Source organism: Clupea harengus, chromosome 17, assembly GCF_900700415.2.
Source record: "Clupea harengus chromosome 17, Ch_v2.0.2, whole genome shotgun sequence".
In the NCBI taxonomy this organism is placed as follows: domain Eukaryota; kingdom Metazoa; phylum Chordata; class Actinopteri; order Clupeiformes; family Clupeidae; genus Clupea; species Clupea harengus.
The window spans coordinates 1489983-1509267 of record NC_045168.1 but is presented as its reverse complement, the minus strand read 5'-3'; the positions used below and the strand labels follow the sequence as shown (position 1 = coordinate 1509267).

The window sequence follows — 19285 nt, the reverse complement described above, 5'->3', positions numbered from 1 at the left end:
AACAGGCAAACAAGGTTCATCAAAACTGGAAGAGATCACAGGGATCCTCCCTAAGGGCAAACTTCTAGCTCTGTCTATAGAAATGCAATTTCAGTAGACTAATACAAGACGATTGTCAGGATTGAAACCTCCATCAGGCTACATTTATTTAAGTGTTTGTCCTTGAGTATCAGGAAGGAGTGGGGCTAGGCTTCAACATGTTTACTCACCAGGGAAAAGGTTCCGAGTGCAGGCCCTAAGGGAACTAAAAGGGAACTAAATACACATGTATATTGTACACCAGCTTTTCCCCAGTGTGTACTATGCTGCTCCACTGAAGTACCATCTTGAGACCTTTAAATATCCTCACAAAATGTGTTTTAAAGGAAAGCATTTCATTCTACTTGTTAAACCCTCGTCTGTTTAACAGCCGAGTTGTTACTCTGTATCTGATTTAATTGTTCTGATTCTTAATACCAATATGCCTTCATTGTGTAAAGTTATTTGCTGTGTTTTTGCGCCCTCTCGCTCCATCTTTTATTGATAGGTGGGTAACTTAAAGAACATTCTGAGCACATTTTCTCTATCTTTCTGTTGAGGTTTCATATTGAGATGGCTGTTTTCTCCTTATGAGAGGCTCTCTAAAGTATTTTGTGACGCAGCGAAATAGACCCTGCCAAATTTTACACAGCCACGCTCTGTTCTAATGACCTTTCTCGGGAGCCAGCTTCTCTCCTTCAACCTCTGCAGACTTTCTCTGTTATTAGTAGCCTACACGGTGTTTGTGATTCAGGTAATTTGGCCTAGATCAGTAGATGTGGAGCCCACATCAAACGCTCTCATTGTAATTAGGTCAGTGGTACACAGCGTTACTGTAGTAATACAAGCCGCACTCTCAGAACACGTTTGTGGGTCTTCACAGCTCTTTATGTGTTCCGACGTTGTAAAGGTATATTTTGTTACATGTAATGATAGTTACATGTGATGTATAGATGAACTACCCTCTTTTATAATTACGAATAGTTAACAGTAATCGTAATATACAACAGTAATAGGACTAAATAGAAAACACTATACAACAGATGAAAACCTGAGATTTCTTTTGATATGTACGTTTTGACAAGACTAGTGGTGTTTCACTCGTTCCTTCTCTGTGCTGCAGTGCGTTCACAGAGTCCACTCTACTCTACTGTCAGTCCACACTGGATCACTCAGAGGGGCCCGCGGAGAACGTCCCCAGGACCAGCGAACGCGCCCGGCCCAGACTGTGCAAGATGACTGGGCTCGACCTGTCTTCCTCAGCAGAGAGCGCCACCAGCAGGGCCTCCAGGTAACTGCACTTTGGGCACGCTCACATGCACAGAAACTCACATAGCTACAGACACAAAAGTACACACACACATCACACACACACACACACACACCTACAAACACATGATTACAGATGGGCTCTCATACACACCCCCATATGCACTGCAAAAATTGCAACACAAACAGTCGTGTTGTTTCTGTACTTTCTGTCGCTCAATTACAAGCACAGTCACTGAGCACGTGCATAGTACAGTTCTGTCACGTTTCTTCAGCGGTAAATACAACAGAAGTAGGCTGTCAGGGACTTTAGGAACAGAGCTGCAAATGTCAGTCAATGGGGCAGGTGGGAGAGCCTAAGCTACCCCTCACATGTCTCTCTCCACACACACTCACGCGCACACAAACACACGTTTATATGCGCACATAAGAGCACATACACTGTGCATACATACACTGAGAGATGGCTACATTCCCAACACACTCATCCCTCAACACTTCAGTCTCTGTGCGTGTCAAAACCACAGAGTCGTAAACACCGTCGTCACACCCATGTTAGCCAACACTGTTAGCACTGTTTGTTTGCCTAAGACTTCTGCAGCGTGAGCAAGTTGCATGTGATACAACACAGGTTACAAAACAAAACTTTTTGAACAGACCTATAGTTGTCACTCATTTGTGGAGACCTCACGTGGCTGCTGAAACTGCAGTGTGCTGCCCTCTTATGGGCTGATTATGTTACTGCAAATAAGTCACCCATTCACTTTTTTTAAACTTCTGCTGCCACCAAAGTGACTCATGTGAGAAGACTGCTACAGGTTATACCAACATAAGGATCATTGAGAGGGAATTATCTATTACCACTTGTATATTAGCATTGTTTTCTACAGAACAGGAGCATCAAATTAAGCATGCGCCAGCATTTGTTAAAATGCTACATAATGTCAGACAATACGAGGTACTGTTCCTTAGCATAGGCTACTTTCTACGACTTAACAATTGCAATTGCTAACCTTTTAACCTAACCTATGCAGTGAGAAGACGCAGTGCACAGCGCTGTACTCTCGCCAGGGCACCAGTGACACTATCGGCGAGGCCGACCTCGAGCGCGAACAGAGGGATCACCTAGGAGCCGAGCACTGGGGCGCAGCAGGAGGGGCCCCAGGAACCCCCGAGGACGCCCTGTATCTCCCCGACGGGGAGGGGCCGTCCCAGTGGAGAGACTCGGACCGCACCCCAGAGTGGGACCACCCAGTCTGGACCCCAGCTGACAGCCCGGATGTGGACGGGCCCTCGTCGCGGACGTTCCCGGTTGATGGTTTGCCGGCGGACATCCCCCCCTCTTACAGCAAGGCCACGGGGCTGGACCAGGTGTGTGCAGGTGCGTCATGTGGCCGTGGCGACGACAAGCGGCTGCGGATAATGGAGCCTGATGACAGGATGGATTACCTGAGCGACGGGGCGCTGCCCTCCCTCACCCACGAGATGACGGCCAGCGAGCTGCTGCAGAGCAGGTCTCACACACACCTCTCACACACACACACCTCATCTCACACACATAAACAGTTCACCTCCTCTCACACACATAAACAGTAAATAATCATTTCAGATGTTATGTTATGCCAAAATGTTACCCATGTTATCCTATCCTATCTTTCATCTTTCATAACCGTTGTTGATATTGCCATTGCTATCAGTTTCTTTTGGAATTCAATAAAATTATCTGCCTCCTGTATATGTCCTGTGACTCTTGAAGTTCTACAAACTATCAGTATATCCAGTTATTTTAGAACGGACTATAATATATTTGATCCATGTGAAATGGATGTCAGTGTCACAAAAGCCAATTTGTGTATTCAAACGTATTCCCACCTTAACTTCAGTTCAAAGTTAGATTTCTTTCATCATTATTACTAAACAGAATGTTAACCCTAGTTCTGCCAGGTGTATATTCATAGCAGCACTAGGAAGCACTTTCCCCACACTGAGCACGATTGCCCCTCATGACCCCCTCAGGGTGTTTTACGACGAGGAGCTGGAGGAGTCCGAGGGCTTCTACAGCAGGCAGCCCCAGCTGCTGCAGCTCTGCTACGCCCTCTACAACATGCTGGTGGCCCACTCTGAGATGGTCTGCCACCTGGTCATCATCCTCAACCACATGATCTCCGCCTCTGTGGCCACGCTGGTGCTGCCCATCCTCATCTTCCTCTGGGCCATGCTGTCCGTCCCGCGACCCAGCAAACGCTTCTGGATGACCGCCATCGTCTACACTGAGGTACAGAGGCAACACTGACAATACACACAAAAGCATGCTTACTACAACTACTGGATACTACTTGTATATGTATGTATATACTGTAGATTAAATAAATAATACATGGTATGGTACACCAAGACATAGAGGCTTCTGTTATAGTGCACACTGATAGAGTTAGAGTGTAGCTACTGCACAGTGATATTATGGAAGTCTACACTGAGGTACAGAGGCTTCAGTTGTAATCCACACAAAAACATGGTTCGATTGCTGTAGGTTTTTCGGTGAGGTTTGTTCAGTTAACATCTCCCTTACTCTCTTACTTACTTACTTCCTTTTCTACCAGGTCACCATTGTGATCAAATACTTCTTCCAGTTTGGCTTCTTCCCATTCAACCAGAACATTGAGGTGGACAAGAGCAAGCCTTTCCACCCCCCGAACATCATCGGCGTGGAGAAGAAGGAGGGCTACGTTCACTATGACTTGGTGCAGCTGCTGGCTCTCTTCTTTCACAGATCAATCTTGAAGGTACTGAAATCAAACTGATTTATATTATTATTATTATTATTAATTAATAATTAATAATTAAGTTATTCAGTCACTCTAAGACTAAAATCCATACTGCTGTTATTTTCTACGCCTGACTAACTCTACATACCCTGCATAAAGATTTCTATTACCCAAATATAGGTTATACTGTATGTGTTGTTCAAATGACTTTGAATTCTGATTCCATATCAAATCTCCCCACTGGAAGCCCACAGTAGGAGCTGTCAAATAGCACACCTCGAACTTTGTACAGTACTAATGAAATTAGTAAAATCAGTCACACTGTGAAATGCTACCAAATAAACCACAATGTATTTGCGTGTGTTTGTTAGCAATAGGTTAATATTGTTATAATTTGACTCCCTGGTCATACCATGATTGTGTACCTATTATCAAACTTCAGTGCCATGGTTTATGGGACGAGGACGAACCCAGAACCGGTGGAGGCAAATCACCACATGACCAATGTGACTCAGACAGTGGTGAGCGGTCCCGGTTACGGCAGGAGAAGGGTCGCGCACAGGCCGCGTCACCAGAGTCTGTGCACACCCGCTCCCCCCGCCAGCACATACAGGGGGCGACGCGACTACTGGCTCGGGCCATGGTGCGACGGCAGAGCTCGGGTGCAGGGTCACATGTATCACATCGCTCCGTACACTCCAAAGCAGGTGGGAGAATCGTCCACCCAGCCCGTAGATACCAAGACTGTTGACATATGAGTTTAAATGTGATATCTCATTTATTAACTAGCTTGCATAATTGTAGTTAAAATCAAGAATTTCTAGAGAATCTGAAAATATAGTTCTTTCAAGATGTAAATAATTTCCAAACTTTTTCAAATGAGCCATACATAGATTAAAGGAGAGCAATTCCGTGTGATGAAGTTGTTGTGAACATCCCATTTAGCAGTAAAGTGATGATAGTTTGCACTGTGAAATATCTGCAGCAGCTTTGAGAAAAAGGTTGGGCTGAGTGATTGAATGTAAGTGTGCATTGCGCCCTCTGCAGGCAGCTCAGGCATGCGCGGGAGTCTGCGCAGGGGGGGCAGTGCCCTGAGCATCCAGCAGAAGAGCCGTAAGGAGCTCATCATGGAGAAGCTCAGGGAACAGCTCATCAAGGCCAAGAGGTTCACTGTGAAAACGTGAGTCACTATCAACATCACCATCATCATAATTATAATCATAATCATTATAATCAATCTTATGCTGTCATGATCTCACCCAGAATTCCTATCAGAATTAGCACTAGCATCAATATTATCACCGTAACTGCTACTGTAACTGTTAATCCTCAACGCTAGATGCTTCCCCATCATAACCTTTAGCCTCTCAGCCTGAGCATTAGCTAGTTCGTTTCATTAGAGACAGTGTTTTGTTTTCCTCTTCTATCTTGTTTTTTTATTTTATTGAATTATATCCAATCATTGGTGTTTTTCTCATCCTCTTACATACCTGGCCGTACAGGCCAGACAATTGTCAGTCAAGTCGTATGAGACATTATAGAGTAAGACAAACAGACTACAATAACAATATGCATTTTACCTCTTTTTCCATTCAGTACCCTTGAGATCTATGTCCCGATCCGTCAGTTCTTCTATAACCTGATCCACCCCGAGTACAGCGCTGTGACAGACGTCTATGTGCTCATGTTCTTGGCTGACACTGTGGACTTCATCATTATTGTCTTTGGATTCTGGGCTTTTGGGGTTCGTATGAGAACTCTTCTTCAGCTCGATATATGACACCAGCCAAAAAGTTCATGAAACACTTGTCAGGAAAAATTGCATTTAATTTAATTTAATTTAATTTAATTTAATTTAATTTAATTTAATTTAAGTTTGATTTAGGTAATACCTCACAGAAAAGAACTTATAAAGAAGTTTATATGCACGTATATGTTTCTCTTTTAATGATTTTTTATTTGACTAAGCTCTAGAGTGTCGTGTCATCAGTTCTTCAGAATTTCAAGTATGTATTCCCCCCCCAAACAGAAACATTCTGCTGCTGCTGACATCACTTCCTCACTGTCGGAGGACCAGGTTCCGGAGGCCTTTCTGGTCATGGTGCTGATCCAGTTTGGCACCATGGTGGTGGACCGAGCCCTATATCTCAGAAAGACTGTCATGGGAAAGGTCATCTTCCAGGTGATCCTGGTGTTCGGGATTCACTTCTGGATGTTCTTCATTCTCCCAGGAGTCACAGAAAGGTAGTTATCGTTAGCAAGATCTTTGATACTGGTTATTTATTAACTAATCCTGTTTTGGTTAAAGTTAAAGTTAAACTTAAACTTAACTTATCTGAATTGTATTAAGCTTCAACACTGTTCTTGTTCCCCAACGATCACTGGTGTGATTCCTCAGCAAATGCACGTGTGGTTTTCATTATGTGTTTTTGTGCATTTTTCTCATCATGTCTTAAATGTCCTTGTGGCTTCTCAGGCGGTTCAGTCTGAACACGGTGGCCCAGCTGTGGTACTTCGTGAAGTGCATCTACTTCGGCCTGTCTGCCTATCAGATCCGCTGTGGCTACCCTACCAGAGTGCTGGGCAACTTCCTCACCAAGAGCTACAACTATCTCAACCTCTTCCTCTTCCAAGGGTGAGTGTCTATGGTGTCAGTTTTTAATCCACTATTCTGTTGACCTCATATATATCATACTGATTTAACCAGCACCATTAACTATAGCAAGTAAATATCATATTATTTGTTCTAGTAGTATTAATATTAGTAGAACATTTTGTCAAAGTCTAGTTTACACTATTCTACGCGTGTATCACTCAGCTCTAAACTTTAACTTTCTGTCCCCTACAGGTTCCGGATGGTGCCGTTCCTGACGGAGCTGCGTGCAGTGATGGACTGGGTGTGGACAGACACCACCCTCAGCCTGTCCAGCTGGATCTGTGTGGAGGACATCTACGCCCACATCTTTGTGCTGAAGTGCTGGAGGGAGTCTGAGAAGGTAAATGAGCTCTATGTTTCATTCCCTTCTGCTTGAACCTGTTCACTTTCATTAGTATTTTATTGGCCCCCTGAACATCTTATAAGTTATTGTTTTATAAAATAATTTGTGCACTGTGATTTTGATAATCTTATTTTTAACTAAACTTTTTTTTGAGGTAATGATTTGCTCCCTCTATTACAGTGGTTCCCAAACTTTTTACAGTCCCGTACCCCTTCAGACATTTAATCTCCAGCTGCGTACCCCCCCCCGTTGAAGAAAAAAAATTCCTTTTCACCTTTTACTTTAATTCCTTTTTAATCCGTTTCGGCTCATTTTGTTCATCCAGAGGTAGATTGATGGCTTAAAATGAGTGAATAATATGTGCCACAAGTGATCCAAACCTTCTAAGGTTGTTGTTTGCCAGCCATCAACAGAACAGAAGACTAAAAAAACATTATTTTCAGGCGATTGGGAAGATGAGCGAATTCATTTGACAGGCTACGGAGGTCTGTGTTGAATAGGGGGGCGTGGCCGGAGCGGAGTTCAGCACAGACGTGACATTTTCTCAGTGGTTTTGTTTTCTAATTAATGATTGTTCATTGTTGCGATCGTTGTTGTGTTTATAAGAAAGAAATACAGCCTTGCAGGACAAAATACAGGGGAATTTGGGCGATTTTGATGCACAAAATGATGTTTCCGTCTGAAAGTTGCAATTCTGTTTCAAACGGTACATTCTGTCCGTTTTCTGTTATCGCGGAAATTTTCTCCCCGCGTACCCCCTGAACCACTTCGCGTACCCCTGGGGGTACGCGTACCCCAGTTTGGGAACCGATGCTCTATTACATTTAAAGTATATTCCATTTTGAACAGGTCCTTATTTTAACAGATTCCGCTCTATGTTGCCCAGATCTATTTGTTATGATGTTACATGGGCTGATGTCCTCAAATGACCCCTGGTAATGACCCCTGGTGTGTTTGTGGGTCCTTGCAGAGGTACCCCCAGCCCAGAGGGCAGAAGAAGAAGAAGGTGGTGAAGTACGGGATGGGGGGCATGATCGTCATGCTGCTCATCTGCATCGTCTGGTTCCCGCTGCTCTTCATGTCTCTGGTCAAGTCCGTGGCCGGCGTGGTCAACAAGCCCCTGGACGTGTCGGTCACCATCACACTCGGGGGCTTCCAGGTAGCGTTCGCATTGACATGTATTCATTCATACGGCAGAGGTATCGCTATTTCATCCGTCATGGTGGAATGTACTGGATGACAAAGGGCAAGGGAGGGCTGAATAGCCTAGTATTCCTAAGAACCTAAATAAGTTAAGTAAAGTCAGAATAACACCCTGACAGTCACTCAGTGTTCCTGTCCCTCCCCACTGTTTGACAGAATAACACCCTAGAACATTTTTGCACAAATATGTCAGAAATGCAGGGGCTCACCACTGACTCTCAACTTCATTGGAACTCATTTCTTTCAGCCCATATTCACAATGAGTGCTCAGCAGAATCAGCTGAAGGACATCACCGAAGCAGATTTCTCAACGTTTGTGAACTCCTACACTTACGTTCCGGTAAGGACATCTCAGTGGGCAAAGGTTTTATTCCAACAGATGTTCCTGTTTCCCGTCGCATTTGCTCCATGTGATTGTCTTTGGTATTCATGCTTAAAGATGAAGCATATGTTATGTAGCCAGACCCCAACGATGGCATGTTTAGATCTATGCCCCTATAGCTGCAGGTGTCCTGCTCTGGAGGGTTGAAAAATAGAAGACTGAGTTTAATATATGCTTATGTTTCAATGTAGCCTCCAACATGTTTGGTCCCACTCCTTACCCTTTTGGAAAATAGTATTAGACAAACCCTTATCCCACTTTCCTCTCCTGGTCCACAGAGATCCATGCAGTTCCTGGAGGCCTATACCAAAGAGGACATCGCGGTAGCCGAGCTGGAGGGCAGCTCCAACTCCCTCTGGACCATCAGCCCCCCCAGCAGGAAGAACCTGATGGACGTCCTGAGCAAAGATGCCCCCTTCCCAGTCACCATGTCCTGGTCCATCCAGAGGTACCACAATCAGGAGCCAAGAACCTCACCACAATGACTAGACCAGAACATAAACTACAAGAACTACACTTAAAATAGCTAGATTTAATCATTTGGATTAATATCCTTAAAACATACCTTTCCAATGCATCTTGACTCAGATCTAAAGAACCATTTTCTAAGACAAACTCCTGTTGAAGTTTCTGCATAGAATATTTTAGTTTTTTTTTTACTGGGACAAGCCAAAGAGTCTTCAGAGAGACCACACCCAAACCACATTGATATTACTAGACCAGATCTTTACCATAACGACCACAGAGTATTTCTAATATAGCCCACCAAAGCATTAATAGGTCATCAAATTTGTTTCATTAATTCTGACACAAAAATATATAATGTCCGTTCTTTGAAATATGTTCCAAAATATTTTTCTTGTCTCTTTTCCCAGGAATCTCAGTCTCGGGGCTAAAGCTGAGGTTGCAATGGATAAACATGTCACCTCCCTGGACATGCCTGCCAAACAAGAGCTGATAGCTTTATTAAATGGGACAAGGAATAAGCCTGTGTAAGTGAACTAGCCTGGGACAGGCCAAGCCTGTGAATGCAAATGGTTTAAACCCCAGAGGAACTTGATAGGCCGAGCGAACACAATGAGACCACAGGCGTCTTGTTATGAAACATAATGTTTTGGTAAAAAAAAATTTGATGGAATGCATAACCCAAACGACACTAAGAAGACATTGTGCATATGCATGGTGAAACGACTTCCAAGATATCATTCCTTCTGTTAACAGGGTTATAAAACAAGTCTTCCCTTGCTTTCTTCGTGCACCAAGTGACTCGAACGCCAAGCCCATTGATCAACTTTATGGAGGTAAAGAACAGATGCTTTTGCGGTTCAACAACACTAAAACAAAACACTAAAAGACTCCAAACCATTACACAAAAGTAGCCATTTTAGAGTCACTTTCTACCTTGCTGATTCTATAAACTGGTAGAGCAAAAACTTTTATATAAGGAAGAATATTTATTTACTAATAAACATAAATCCTCCCAGTGTTCTACACTGTAATGTACAAATGTATGGGACAAATGTTAATGATAAAAATAAGGATGCATATTTCGAAAATAAAGCATCAACCATTCAGCTCTCTTATCCCTCCTCCCGGTACCTCTCTTTCCAGAGGACGGATTTAAGGACATCCTGCTGGCCTTGGAGAGGTCCCACAACAACACGGGCGAGATCCAGGAGTGGTGGATCGTGGACCAGCCCTCGGCGGGGAAGATCCAGATGAGCGGCACAGCCAAGAAGAAGGGCGAGGCTGGCCTGCAACTCTACGTGTTCAGTGATAAAGTCAGCCCTCCCAGCCTCAGCTTCCTGGCTGGATATGGGTGAGCACAGTCCCTCTGTATCCTCAGGATGTGCCAAGAGTCCAGAGCTGGTCCTAGTATAGATATTTGAGCAGTTACACAGACTTGTTTGTCAGTTGACTGTCTCTCCACTTCCCTGCATAAATAGCTTTACATACCTTTATGATGTTTCTCATACATGTAAAAATGATATGGCCTATTGTTAATGTACTCAAATGTTCTGCTATTACAAGTTCGATATACTAACAATATGTATATAGTCTAAAATGCATAGTTTGAGTGTATCGACTTGAACTTTGAGGTACATTAGTAACATAACTTCTTTTTATGAGGATTGCATATGAGTATGAGTATCATTAGGCCCACAACGAAACTACTGCTGTGTTGATGTGTGTGCTTTGTGGGTTGACCTTTAACCTGTGGCTCTCTCTTTCCCCTCTCAGCATCATGGGACTGTATGCCTCTGTAGTCCTCGTCATCGGGAAGTTTGTGCGCGAGTTCTTCAGCGGCATCTCACACTCCATCATGTTCGAGGAGCTGCCCTGTGTGGACCGCATCCTCAAGCTGTGCACGGACATCTTCCTGGTGCGGGAGACGGGCGAGCTGGAGCTGGAGGAGGACCTGTACGCCAAGCTGATCTTCCTCTACCGCTCACCAGAGACTATGATCAAGTGGACCAGGGAGAAGACCAAGTAAGGGCTTCAGAGCCCCAAAACCGCCTGCTGTGACTGATGTTCAGAGGGTCTTAAGAAGGAAGACGCAAAATGCAAAAAAAGTAACAGGGAGAGGGGTGCGGAAGAAGCACAAAGAGTGGCAGGAGGAGCCCTGCACTGGCCGAGCTCTCCACTGGACTCTGATGTTGGAGATGTCACCCACCTCCTGGGGGGGGGGGGGGGGACCCCTCTCCAGCTTCCATTAAATGTGACCTGAAACGTGAAGTACAGTATCTGTCATGTTAATGTGTATGATTTGTGTGCACAACCTGACTCTGAAGAACTGTAGCCAGTCTTATCAGTGTGCTGGGCAGTGGGGTCAACAAGAGGGAATGGAGTCCCCACTGCCTGGATTTAGCCTGTTGTGTATGGGGAATATATGAACCTTCAGTTGTGCAATATATAAAATAAATACACCGTCCTGGTAGCTGGCTGTAAACTTGAACCAGAGGAAGGGGGCAGTGACTGAAAGACACTTGCCACTTTTGAAGTTATTTTTTTTTTTTCATATTTTGTGTTGTTTTCCCAAACTTGGAGGGATGCTTGGAGACTCAGTGAGATGCACCAGAGAGACCCGGGGGTTATTGAAAGTACGTGGTTTAGTGACACACCTGTACAAGGGTCAGAGCACATGGCAAACCTCCTAATAGAAGGGCCCTATAGCTTCATTCTCCTAGAAAAACAAAGCCACAGGGTTCTGCTTTTAGGAGGTTTACCACTTACTCCGAGTTGACTTACCAAGGTTTGTCACTAGCCCCCCTCCCCAGTCATCTTTGCTTTGTTTTGATGTCAGAGAGGAGTAAATATGGGAGCTGTCATTGTTCTCAGGAAATGAATATCATCTCAGTAGGATGTGGCTTATGATATAGGAATGTGTATTCCTAACTGTTGTGAAGTGAGCTGTCCTCTTTGTATAAGGGGGAAATGTGGTGTAATTGTGGTTTAATGGCCTGAGAATAAAGCACATTTTGGATTGCTACATGTGTGTCCTTTTTGGTTTTAAACTGTCACTGGTTGCACATGGTTTAAAAGGTGCAGTCCGCAATTCTTATCCAAAAAAGTTTTTGTCAGATAAAGCGAATGGTTCCTCACAGTTCTCTGTTGAGCTATAATATCAACAACATTTCGCCAGAATCGCAGACTCTGCCTTTACCTTTACAAGTTACTAATCACAGTTAACAATTTCACACAAAACATTGCAAACATTTACATTTATTTGGAATTTTTTTCTGTATGTTTTCCATTAAAATAAGATTATTTTTAAGTTTGCAACATAAAAGGTTGACATCAAAATCTTTGTCATGCAACACAGAGAAGTTTCCTTCAACAGAGATTTATACAACTCAACAATCTTATCCCTCAGAACAAAACAGAGGAAGGACTTTCCAGTTAAAACACAGTAAGGCATTCTCATAAGGGCAGCCACGGTAAACAAACACAGTTGAGTTGAAGTACAGGCATCCATGCAGGTTTGCAGATGATTGCCACTCGAATGGAGGCAATTCTCGACATTATATTTTACAAAACAAACCCACTTGTACAGCATTTTTCCCATAATAACAGCTGACTTCAAAACCACACCTGGACCAGATCAGACGGATCAAATGCATATATACATTCAAGGACTAAAAATATATATATATATATATATATATATATATATATATATATGTGTGTGTGTATGTGTGTGTGTGTATATGTATGTATATATATGTATGTATATATATATATATATATATATATATATATATATATATATATATATATTAGATACACACACACACACTTATTTTTCCCCAGGGCCATCTGCAATCTGAATTGTATGCCACTGCAATTGGTAGGGCATACAGTCGTCAGTAATGTGCTATCAGTCATTGACCTTATCATTCTTAGAATAATGTTTTGGATGTTAGATGATGAAGGGATGTAGTGAGGTTTTTGGCATAGGTCTGTCCTAATATGCCTTAAACAGTGTAGAGGTTGATGTACATTTTCTCCTGTTTTTTTCTTTTCTTCTGAAATTACAAAGGCATGCTGGGTTACCAGGAAGTTCTCAGAAGTCGTGTGGGTGAAGAAGTTTTGGCTCCTCAGCATATACACATGTGAACGGGGTAATAAATGGAGTAACACCTGTTGTTTGCCAAGACAGGGAACAGATTGATAGCATGATATATTTTTTTTCAACGGTTTGTTCATCTGTTCTATGGCTATGCGTGCCATACATGCACCATATTACAAATTCTGTGCAAAAATATTGGAATACGAGTTAACCAAACTGGCTATGCAAATATCTGATTAATATTAACTCAATGTTTTTTTAAATACATAATACACGCACACCAATGACCATGTTCTAATATTAATCAACACCTTTAGACGACACAGGTCCCCTTGAGAGTGTCCACACACAAAGGAAGGCTCACCTGAAACTCTTTAAGTCTTCAAGTTTAGTGTGTACAGCTTCTGCCACACTCTTGTGTGCCAGAAAACAGGAATCATGCAAATAAATCTCTCTCCCTCATTATTACCCACATCATAATCAAAATTACACTTCATCAATCAAAAAACACATTAAAATAAGAGCTTGTTTTTAAGCATGAGAGTGGTAAATAAATGCTACAGAGAGAGAGAGAGAGAGAGAATATATATTACACATATATTTTTCATAGTCATCACATGTACACTCATGCTTACAGAAGAATGGTGGTGCAGTAAGGCAGCTCAAACCTCCAACAGAGAACCAGCTGTGGAAGACTGCCCCTGCTGGAGGTAACTCCTCATTACAGCTGAGTAAGAGAGTGTTCCCTCTGCTGGGGAAACCAGCTCACTACAGCTAGAGGAGGCACTGGCGCAGTCAGAGGTGGTGGTGGTTTAACACAGGCCCCCGGCATACTCGTCATCCTCCTCGTCAGGCTGGGCTGCACTCGCTCCCGCGTCGCTAGCAGCGGCCGGGGCCTTCTTCTTGTTACCGCCACCCGGCACTCTCAGGCTGATAGCCAGCTTAGCGTACTGTCAGTCAGACACAACAACGGACAAATCAGATTGACAGGACGGTCATGGTTGGCCTAAGCTAAAAATAATGACTATTATTCAGTTTTTCCTCTCTTTTCTAAAGAAAATGCTTTTATTGGCTATTGCATGCTTCTCACCAATCATATGGGCTACATAATAGCCAATAGAAACTAGACTACAAATAAGATTAGGGTTACCTATTTTACCAATCAGGTTTGGCCTCTTAGCATTGGCATAAACAGAATACTGCATCAAGCAGTTAAGACTACAGGGATCTGTAGGGACTACAATGTGCTCTACAACTGAGGCATTGTCAAAGCAACTATCACTAAGTACAGGATTCTAGATGAACTCATACAGAGGGGAATTTACCAGTGCATACCTTGTAGCTCCCTACACAGCAACATTTTACAGGAAAGAGGAAATATCTGACATGAGAATAGCTTGTTTGCTGCTGTATCCTACTGAGACCACTGAGGAAAAGCAAGCACATAAGTAAAAGAGAGGGACAGTTCTCACATCGTTGTCCATGTATTTGAGTAATGGGGAGTTGCAGACTCTGTACGCCTGATCCTCATCCTGCTGATCGTAGCCCTGTAGCAGCTGCTCCATAGCGATACAATCCTCGCTCGCATTGAACCCTGGGATACTGAAGGAATGAGGTACGTCATGTCAATCACGTTGTGATTCGATACATTTGGTCAATGTTATTTACCCTCTTTTAATCGTAACCAGGACAAACAAAAAAGATGCATATCAGAGTTGACAGATGACGAATTGCATCAGAGAGAGGAAGGTCGAAAGTGATGTGAAGATTTGTACCTGTAACTTTCTCTGACACATTTATCAGCAGCCACAAAATCAGCCCTGTGAAGATGGACGAGCACTTGTGCGATGGTTTTCTGCGGCAAAATAATTCAACAGGAAAATAAATCAACCACATTTCCAGAATACAGAGATTTCATAGATGACAATTAAATTATAAGGGCATATATGCTCAATGAATACAATTTAGATGGTCCATGAAGTTCAGATATAACACCTAGAAAAGAATAAATGTAAGCGATAAAATCAGTAATAAGTTGACATCCCTTCATGCCATTCGATGTGAACTGCCATATTCAGGATCACTTTTGCCATTATATATGTACTTGATATATATACTTATGTATATGTTGCTTGAAACATACCTTAAAACATGTTGGATAATTCTCTATTTCTTTGTACATGTTCTTCTCCTTCTGAAGTGACACGGCTGCCTCCTCAAACCTGGCAGAATGGGTGAGAGGCCATGCATGAAAAGGCTTATACTGCTCAATGTTCCAAAAAATAAATATATAAATAAACACTCTCTAATTACAGGGTGGATGGTTTGCAAGAGTTTTATTTACTTGCGTTGCCTAACAAGGAGCCTGGAAGCCTTTCCCAGCATTTCAACTGCCTGCCGAAGCCGGTCCTCATTCTACAAAAGCAAGCAAGTCAGTCAACAGCTTTGATGCATATTTCATTCACAGGTGTCTTATATATGTTAATTTACATTATGGCAAATAGGTTTTCTTTAACTGCAATCAGAATTTTAATCAGAGTTTGTAATTAAATTTAAAATTTGAATCTGTATATATTCAGGAAGCTGAAAAACACAACACAATTGCCCCCAAAAACTTAAACTTTGTTGTTTTATATCCCTATAAATATACAACATTTTAACATTTTCATTACATGAATGGACTAGATTATTACTTCCCCCAATGTTCTAAAAGACTAGACATGTCAAACATTGATTACCTCATATACATATGCAGCTTTCTGGTAGAGGTCCACTGCTTTGGCGAGATCCATCGGTTCTATTAATCTAGACACAGACAAAAATAATTGAAATAGTGATAAGGGGTTGTGTAGACCAAGTGTGCGTAAGAGTAACAAAAAACTCTGTAGCCTCCATGTTGACCTTCATTACTTGAACGCTAAGAACCACCTAAGATCTTCATGTTTGACTATGAACATTTAGACATGGCATTTTGTGGGAAATGTCTTCCAATGATTTTTCAGGCAACATATAAGTTTCAAACCATGCTGGAAGGATTAATGGAGCATTAGATGGCTTAGATGACCCCTTACTTTCCAGCCCTGTCCAGTGCCATAGCTGCAGTATCAGGAGTGCCATTTTCCACATACATTACACTCGCTCTCTCAATGTATTCAATAGCTTCCGGTATCCTCTGCATGTCCTATAAAACAAAGAATGACAGTGGTTAGCCAACCGCAAGCACAATTCCATGAACTGCTTCAGGTCAGTTTTTGTAATGATTCCTTTGTGTTGAATTTAAAGGACTAAATGAAATCACGGTGCAGTTTTCTGTAAGTGTTCTTGAAAAATACCTTCAGCATCATCCCTGCTTGTTCAAGTGCTCTATAAAATCAGAAATAAAATGTATTGATTGAAGAGTTCTGATAAAATACAAAATATGGCATATTAAGTTCAGATGTGTTACTTACTTTGCAGCATGAAACAGACTGTATACTGAATTAAGGACAAATGGAGATATCAATGTTCAAACTTCTTTTTACTCAGCTCAAGATTATTTTGATGATCAATGTATTATAATATCAAGGCGTTGCTATTACAACCTTCACATGATCACTTCACAGAGGGTGAGGCTATAAGGATACGTTTTGTTGTTGGTGTGGGCCTCTGCCTCCTGCAGATATGCCTCTTTGGCCTCCTCCAGTTGCTTTGCATTTTTGAATGCAACAGCTGCAGAAACAAATGCGAACACACACAGAGATGTATGAACACAAAAACACAGGCTGTTCATACATACTTGAAGCATGAGTGTACAGAGTGAAATTCATTGTTTATTAATAGCGATTAAAGATTTAGGATGCAAGTTCGGCTATCAGAATTTTCGTTATGGCTCTAGCACAAACCTGCTTTGCTATACTCTGACGCAGCACTATCGTAATCAGGCTTCCACTTCATGAAACTTGTCTTGAGACTGGCATGAAAACAAAAACGTGTGTGGTGAATGGTATAGAAAGAGCTCAACAGTTGACAGTCAATTTAAGACGTATGAAATGTGCTAACATTAGAGTTAACGTGAAGTATGGAGGCTGTGCTGTAAAAGGTTAAACATGTGTAAGGTTTCTAAATGGTTAACGTTTGTTAAAATATTAGCCTATGTTCATCCAAACTACCTAAATACGAACTGTCATAACACTAACGAGTCAGTCAAACGTAAAAAGCTGTCAAACGTTAGTGTTGTTAACAGGTCTACTTCTCTCACGTTACTGTTTCACTGCAATCATAGCCCAGCTAGACGGGCTAAGGCTGCACTTAAATAGCAGCCAAATGTGTCTCACACCACTTCTTAGTGTTAAATGGATAACCCACTTACTTTCAGTAGGAAAATAAAAGTTAAATGGCAGCTGACCACCAACCACATATTAGCTAACGTCATCTACAAATTTAGTCATCTTGACATGGCTAGCTAGCATAGCTTGTGATAGCCAAATGAACACTTACTATTTCTCTGCAGTTGCAAGATGTTCGTGGGCTTCGTTTATTTTCGCAGCCATTGTAACGTTACAGTATTATCCCGTTGACCATGTATATAAAGGCACTAAAACCCAGTAACCAAATAGGCAACTCTGTTTCCCGTGGGACAGTTAGCAACAACAAACTGCTGGTGCCTGTTTAGTCCTGACTGCAGCCAACGTCGACAAAGGTGATGACTACGGAGGCCGACGAGCTGTGCATTTTTGCTGTGTAGAGGCATCCCGTAATTCATGCGCTTTAATGTCAGAGGTTTCAGTCTGGCTAACATAAATATGCGGTCCTTAAAGATATTTAAAACAGATCACACCGAAGACATTTAAGCATGCGTACCTTTTAGCAGGGAACACTCAGATGTTTTTCATAAATACCCATAACATATGAAATATCATTGCAATTGCAAATAAAAATCGATAATGCCACATAAATATCTGTTAGGTAACGTTACATGCATAGTTCTGTAATCCAATTAAAGGACTTGTTGTGGATTTTGGACATCACAAAAGTCAATCTGAAATGAATCTACCATATGAAACTGCTTGATTGATTATTCATCTATTTTCATTTATGCTGCTTTTTGCATAACTTAATACTCTACAGGTTGCCTTCTCTTGACTGTATCATCTTTTTGTATGAGGGGTTTTGAAATTGAATGAAAAGCTGTAACATTCCACTGCATACCAGCCATTCAGCTTGTGACTCTTTCCTGTACGTCTCACATTATGAAGCATCTAGGCACGATGCAGGCTACTCGTGTTCTCACCTGTACTTTTATGGTCCTGTGTCTTTAAGGCGCCTGGCTGCTTCTCTTGCTTTGTGTAGAGGGAAGAGTCACGCCATCGAGACAGAACATGCCTTAATTCTGAAAAGTTGATGAAAAATAAAAGAATTGTAGACAATCACCTTGGGAAGCGAGGAATACAAGTTTTATTTTGAAAGGTAAGTTCTTCATCTTTAGCATTGATGTGTACAATGTTCTTCTCTCGCGCATGCTTTGAAATGGAGCCAGAAACAGCCTGATGCCTGTTTCTTCCTGCCCTGTTATGCTGTAGAGAAAGGTGCTGGTATTCGCCCCTGCTACGTCTTTTCCGAAACATGAGGTGAAAAAATAAGTGACCCAACTGACAATAGTTTGGACCCACCGTTTGTCGTCATTTGGATACATTGTCTGCTTTGAGATACTTTGTAACAATATCTCTAGAGGAAGAAACTTTCAGTGATCTATTGGGGAGTCAAATGACAAACTGATGAACGAACATGAGGAAAGCATTATTAAAATAAGGCTGTCCTTTCAATGCGCCTAAGAGAAATGATTGTTTAAGTTTAGCTTGTTTTGCATATTTTTTAAAAATCAGGCATATTGTGACATTTCTGTTATACGACCTGTATGTTGTTAAGTAGCCTACGACTAGCCTAACGGTAGTTGTGATTTCAAAATAGTCGAAGAAAGGCTTCACTTTTTGGAGGGCGATTTCTGTCTGTTGACGCTGCTATCGCGTGTCGTTGTGGAAATCGTTGGCACCAGTTGACACCTTTGAAGTGACTGTTTACGTTAGCATAACAATAACGACAG

At 42.1% G+C, this 19285-nt stretch overlaps 2 protein-coding genes across 2 annotated transcripts in view; one reads left to right on the top strand and one right to left on the bottom strand.

The window, feature by feature from the left end:
* LOC105890141 (piezo-type mechanosensitive ion channel component 2) overlaps positions 1-11688 on the top strand; it is a 114244-nt gene extending 102556 nt beyond the window's left edge. The window contains exons 37-53 of the mRNA XM_031584384.2: positions 1142-1309; positions 2322-2801; positions 3304-3562; positions 3888-4070; positions 4495-4759; positions 5100-5232; positions 5649-5796; positions 6082-6296; positions 6529-6687; positions 6901-7048; positions 8022-8210; positions 8502-8594; positions 8915-9084; positions 9512-9628; positions 9858-9937; positions 10248-10455; positions 10878-11688. Coding sequence (XP_031440244.1) covers positions 1142-1309; positions 2322-2801; positions 3304-3562; positions 3888-4070; positions 4495-4759; positions 5100-5232; positions 5649-5796; positions 6082-6296; positions 6529-6687; positions 6901-7048; positions 8022-8210; positions 8502-8594; positions 8915-9084; positions 9512-9628; positions 9858-9937; positions 10248-10455; positions 10878-11130 — 3268 coding nt within the window. The 3' untranslated portion in view covers positions 11131-11688. The remainder of the gene's footprint in view (positions 1-1141; positions 1310-2321; positions 2802-3303; positions 3563-3887; positions 4071-4494; positions 4760-5099; positions 5233-5648; positions 5797-6081; positions 6297-6528; positions 6688-6900; positions 7049-8021; positions 8211-8501; positions 8595-8914; positions 9085-9511; positions 9629-9857; positions 9938-10247; positions 10456-10877) is intronic.
* A 1359-nt stretch (positions 11689-13047) lies between these two features.
* On the bottom strand, positions 13048-17907 carry LOC105890170 (gamma-soluble NSF attachment protein-like). Its single transcript, XM_012816143.3, has 12 exons — positions 17683-17907; positions 17088-17155; positions 16830-16914; positions 16656-16673; positions 16539-16569; positions 16278-16387; positions 15945-16011; positions 15551-15621; positions 15350-15428; positions 14982-15061; positions 14679-14808; positions 13048-14156 (listed from the first exon to the last, which is right to left on the bottom strand). The coding sequence occupies exons 1-12, from the start codon at positions 17733-17735 to the stop codon at positions 14019-14021; spliced, it is 930 nt and encodes a 309-aa protein (XP_012671597.1). The 5' UTR covers positions 17736-17907; the 3' UTR covers positions 13048-14018.
* Between the last annotated feature and the right edge of the window lie 1378 nt (positions 17908-19285).

What these genes read in the sequence shown, in the direction of transcription:
- LOC105890170 (XM_012816143.3), bottom strand. Translation starts at nt 17,735, where the DNA reads ATGGCTGCGAAAATAAACGAAGCCCACGAACATCTTGCAACTGCAGAG. An exon ending in GTCAGAGTATAGCAAAGCAG is followed by an intron (nt 16,915 to 17,087) that starts GTTTGTGCTAGA and finishes TTGTTTCTGCAG; the next exon opens with CTGTTGCATTCAAAAATGCA. An exon ending in GCACTGGACAGGGCTGGAAA is followed by an intron (nt 16,012 to 16,277) that starts GTAAGGGGTCAT and finishes GTCTGTGTCTAG; the next exon opens with ATTAATAGAACCGATGGATC.